Source organism: Gadus morhua, chromosome 21 (assembly GCF_902167405.1).
Source record: "Gadus morhua chromosome 21, gadMor3.0, whole genome shotgun sequence".
Taxonomy (NCBI): Eukaryota; Metazoa; Chordata; class Actinopteri; order Gadiformes; family Gadidae; genus Gadus; species Gadus morhua.
This window is the reverse complement of record NC_044068.1, coordinates 5,900,584-5,904,943: the sequence shown is the minus strand read 5'-3', so window position 1 is coordinate 5,904,943 and position 4,360 is coordinate 5,900,584. Positions and strand designations below refer to the sequence as shown.

At 48.9% G+C, this 4,360-nt stretch overlaps 1 protein-coding gene across 1 annotated transcript; it reads left to right on the top strand.

Annotated features, from left to right (window-relative positions):
* The first annotated feature begins 471 nt into the window (after positions 1–471).
* On the top strand, positions 472–4,137 carry lamp5 (lysosomal associated membrane protein family member 5). Its single transcript, XM_030346199.1, has 6 exons — positions 472–726; positions 1,407–1,585; positions 2,059–2,190; positions 2,358–2,454; positions 2,822–3,010; positions 3,395–4,137. The coding sequence occupies exons 1-6, from the start codon at positions 663–665 to the stop codon at positions 3,568–3,570; spliced, it is 837 nt and encodes a 278-aa protein (XP_030202059.1). The 5' UTR covers positions 472–662; the 3' UTR covers positions 3,571–4,137.
* The last annotated feature ends 223 nt before the right edge of the window (positions 4,138–4,360 follow it).

The following is a 4,360-nucleotide window of genomic DNA, read 5'->3' as shown; positions in this document are numbered from 1 at the left end:
TCTGTCGACGAGAAGCGTCAGCGGCAACTTCTCCCGTCCCCGTCGGCAGCCCCCCTGCAGCCCCGCCACGCAGTCTCGTGATACAGTTTTTGTGTCTGTCAAAATCGGGGGGGGGGGGGGGGGGGCTTTGAGAGGGCTGGGAGGGGAGAGAGGAGGGGAGGGGGGTTCGGAGCTCGAGCTGCAGCGCAATACGGATGCTATCGCACGTCGTCCACCTGGAGGAATTTGCTGCATTCACGATGATCAGAGCGTGACTTCTGGTCGCTGAGTAGAGGCATCCCTCCTTTCTCTCCCCCCCCCCTCTCTCTCTCTTTCTCTCTCAGCCTCTCTCTCTCAGCCTCTCTCTCTCAGCCTCTCAGCCTCTCAGCCTCTCTCTCACTCTCTTACTCTCTCTCTCTCTCTCTCTCTCTCTCTCTCTCTCTCTCTCTCTCTCTCTCTCTCTCTCTCTCTCTCTCTCTCTCTCTCTCTCTCTCTCTCTCTCTCTCTCTCTCTCTCTCTCCATCTCTCGCTCCCCCCTTCTCTCTCTCTTTTCTTTCTTTCTCCGCCGCCCCTCCCTCCCTCTTTTTTTCCCCCGGTCTCCCTCTCTTTCTTTTCGCGGATTCAGCACGGGCTCCCGCCGCCAAAGCGCCCTTTTTTATATCGCCGGGAATCGTCGGATCGCGATGGAACTCCTCTCCGGAGTCAGGACGTCGGAGAGCGCCCGCGTGCTGCTGCTCTGGGTGCTGGGTAAGGACGGCATGCAACACACCGCGTTCGTGTGCGAGTGTCGTGACTTCTCACTGCAGTGTGTGTGCGTGTAAGTGCGTGATTGTGTGTGCGTGATTGTGTGTGTGTGTGTGTGTGTGTGTGTGTGTGTGTGTGTGTGTGTGTGTGTGTGTTGTGTGTGTGTGTGTGTGTGTGTGTGTGTGTGTGTGTGTGTGTGTGTGTGTGTGTGTGTGTGTGTGTGTGTGTGTGTGTGTGTGTGTGTGCAGCCCCTGTATGTGTCTCCAGTGTGCATGTCAAGCGATTGTCTATTGAGTAGTCGGAATCTTCGCAGGGTTTCAAAAGGAGGAAGTTCTCAGTATTTGCAACAAATGTTTGCAATGCACCATTTAACTCCATATTCCCTGACGCATACATTGCTCTTCTCCTTTTGGTGTGACTGCGGATGTTTTGGACTCGATGCCCCCTCGCCAAACGCTGCAAAACGAGTCAAATACTAAACAAATAACCTCTTCGTTCTGTCGGAAGCCGAGAGTTCACTCCGCTGATTGAGCTGATTCTGCACATTTTGCATTGGCATGTTGGCAGGAACACACACTCTGCCCACATGCACCTGCGTGGCTTTTGCCTTTTGAATGTACCTGCTCTATTTTTTTTTAGGTTCCATTTCATTCATTGTCCGTTTTTTGGTTGCCCCCTCGCAGGTCTTTTGTTCCGGCCCATGGTTTTGGCAGAGCAGGAAGGGGAAAACTTATCCGGCTTGTCCACTAACCCGGACAAAGGCATTTTCGCAGTCCGGGAGAACGGCACGACTTGTCTCATGGTCGAGTTTGCCGTTAGACTCACCGTGCCATTCGACGTGCTCGCGCTCAACGGGATAGACGTAAGGAATTCCCAAATGTTTTTTTTTTTAAGGGGGGGGGGCGGACACATGTGACGACGTTTATGATAGCCTTTGTGACGTTTATTTATTTATTTATTTTAGTTTTGCATTTTTGTGCAGCGTACAGCTCTCAGGAATGAGTCCTACCCTGAATGCGTAAAACTGGCCAAATCCCCTTTTGCGCCGGAAATTGGCAAAGTTCCGATGTATTTAAACTGTCACTCACATATAACTCAAGCATATTAACACATTTTCAATAGGATGAACAGCACGTCCTTTATATCCTTTATATTAATGTGTATTTGGCCCCACTGAGCGAGGGAAGTCGTGCGTAAAATGCCAATCGTTGAAATTCGCTTTCTAACGGTTCTCAAATGGTTCTGCTGATTCCACTTTCGTGTCCGTGTCCGTGTTGTTCCCCCCCCCCCACCCCCCACCCCCCACCCCCCACCACCACCCCCCACCACCCTCAGCTGATCACGGAGCAGGCTTACCTGCCCCTCCCCCGGGGCGCTGAGATCGAGGGAAAGTGTGCATCCACGGAGTCCGAGATCCACATCTCGTGGAAGAACAACGCCTACACGCTCCACATCTACTTTTCTAAGGTGTGAGAGGGACTATAAAAGGAACAGGAAATAATTTGTATTAACAAAAACATTTGGGTTGTGCTAAAAAGACACAACAACAACCCCCGGCCGGCACACCCGTCCATCAGGAAACAATTCTTATGAAACCATAATTAATCAAGCGTGGGTTGTGTGTGGAATTACAGGAGTTTCGTGACAAGGGGGTCGAGGTGTGGAAGGTCAGCAAAGTGCAGTTCTTCTACGACACCGCGGAGACGACACACTTCATCAACGCATACAACCGTAAGTTGGTCACGTGGCAACTCAGCGGGGCTTCACTCCCTTTCGTGCCAATCCCTACAGCCTGGTAAAGGCTTCAGCTCCACGTATAGTAATCTATTATTAGTATCTGCCAATCAGACCATCGCTTCAAATATACATATGTAAACAAACAATTATTCGTATTCCAGTGTAGCAGTGGGTGTAGGCCTGCAGGAAATCACATACATATATATACATATAATTATTACACTTTATTAATCTAAGACGGCAGAAAGTAGTTAGAGCTCACATGCGCCGGACGCGACGAGCGTCAAACCACGAAGCCCCTGTTTAAAGATACGTCCTATAGGCCAACATTAACATATTCATGTGTTCTTTGTTCCCGCAGCGGGGAAGCACACGGCCTCCACGCATCGCCTGTCCGCTCTGGTGACCCCCGCCGGCCAGTCGTACGTGTGCGCGGCCCAGCAGACCCTCACGCTCATCTCCACCGACCACCAGAAGGGCGTCACGCTGTCCATGTACGACATCCAGATCCAGCCCTTCGACATCACCTCCGACTTCATCTTCAGCGAACGTGAGAGAAATCAATGAGAGCGTTAACGACATTGTTGTTGGCGTGCGGTTGTGTTGATGGACGACTACGATGATGAAGATTAGGACGATGAAGGTCACCACCACCACCCCTCCATCATCTCCACCCCCAAACACTTGCACGCCTGCTCTTGTCCCACCACTACCACCTCCTCCACCACCACCATCCCCACCTCCACCACCAGCAAGTCTCTTCATCAATTAATTCTGGCTTCGATTCGGACGCAACGAGAGTATTTTAATTGATTTTATTGATCGGTTGATCCAAAAATATTGCTACATTTATTTAATTTATGTGTGTATGATTTTATATATAATTTTTTTATTTGATATTTTGTACTTATTCTTTTTGTTTCCAACCCTTCAGCCTACAAGTGCATCACGGACCAGAGGGAGCGTCTGGAGGAGGCCCTGCCGCTCGTGCTTGGTTTCATCCTGGGCCTCATCATTGTCATCACGCTCACCGTGTACCACTTCCACCTCAAACTGACCGCGCAGCAGCCCCAGCTCCCCCGGGACCGCTCCATGTACAAGAACATGTAAATTAATGTATAGGCTACCCCATCCCCCCCCCCCCCCCCCCCCCCCCGAATCACGTTGCTGCTCCCAAAAAGCCAACCCGAAAAAGAAAACACCCGGACTTTTCTCCCCGGTTACTCTCCTCCCGTCCTGAAGTCCTGGAGTTTGCAGACTACAAAGATGGCGGAATTATTTGTTGAATCATAACGAAAAAAAATTGACTTATGTGGCTCGAGTCTGAGAAGGCAATAGCCGTTCCAAACCGATCGGGGTTGAAGGAAATCACCCTCAAGTTTCGCGTTTTCAAGCCCTTCCGGTTGTTTGTCTTCAGTCGAGTGTTTCAATGCATATCAGAAAGCATCCACGTTTTTCTTTACCATTCTGCTTGAATGCATAATCTAGTGTTACCAGTGGACAGTCTTGTAGTGGTGCGTGCAGGTGTTTCAATTTCTAAATCCTGAAGGATGATTTAGGGTTCTATTCGACTTTAAATCCTTCACCGAAACCCAATTGGAGGGGCGCAACACATAGGCCTAATATATGAATGAATGTCTAAAATCTATATGTAAAAAAAAAAAAAAGGTGAATAAATGAAAAATATATATAGGAGTTTATGTCTCTTCGAGGTTCTACATCAATGTGTGACAAAGCAACGAAGATATTATTTAAAAAAATAAATATATATATATACATGTAGGCAAGCCTATATGATTTAAAAGAGACAAAAACAAGCCTAAGTCTATGCATAAACCTCAGCCGATGCAACCTTGTGCAGTACTCTTCAGTTCATTCAAATAAAAACCTCCCTCGAATA

Excerpts from the sequence above, each read along its gene's own strand:
- lamp5 (XM_030346199.1), top strand. The coding sequence starts at position 663 with ATGGAACTCCTCTCCGGAGTCAGGACGTCGGAGAGCGCCCGCGTGCTG. Across the intron at positions 727-1,406 it reads GCTGCTGCTCTGGGTGCTGG|GTCTTTTGTTCCGGCCCATG; the intron begins GTAAGGACGGCA and ends GCCCCCTCGCAG. Across the intron at positions 2,455-2,821 it reads CTTCATCAACGCATACAACC|CGGGGAAGCACACGGCCTCC; the intron begins GTAAGTTGGTCA and ends TTGTTCCCGCAG.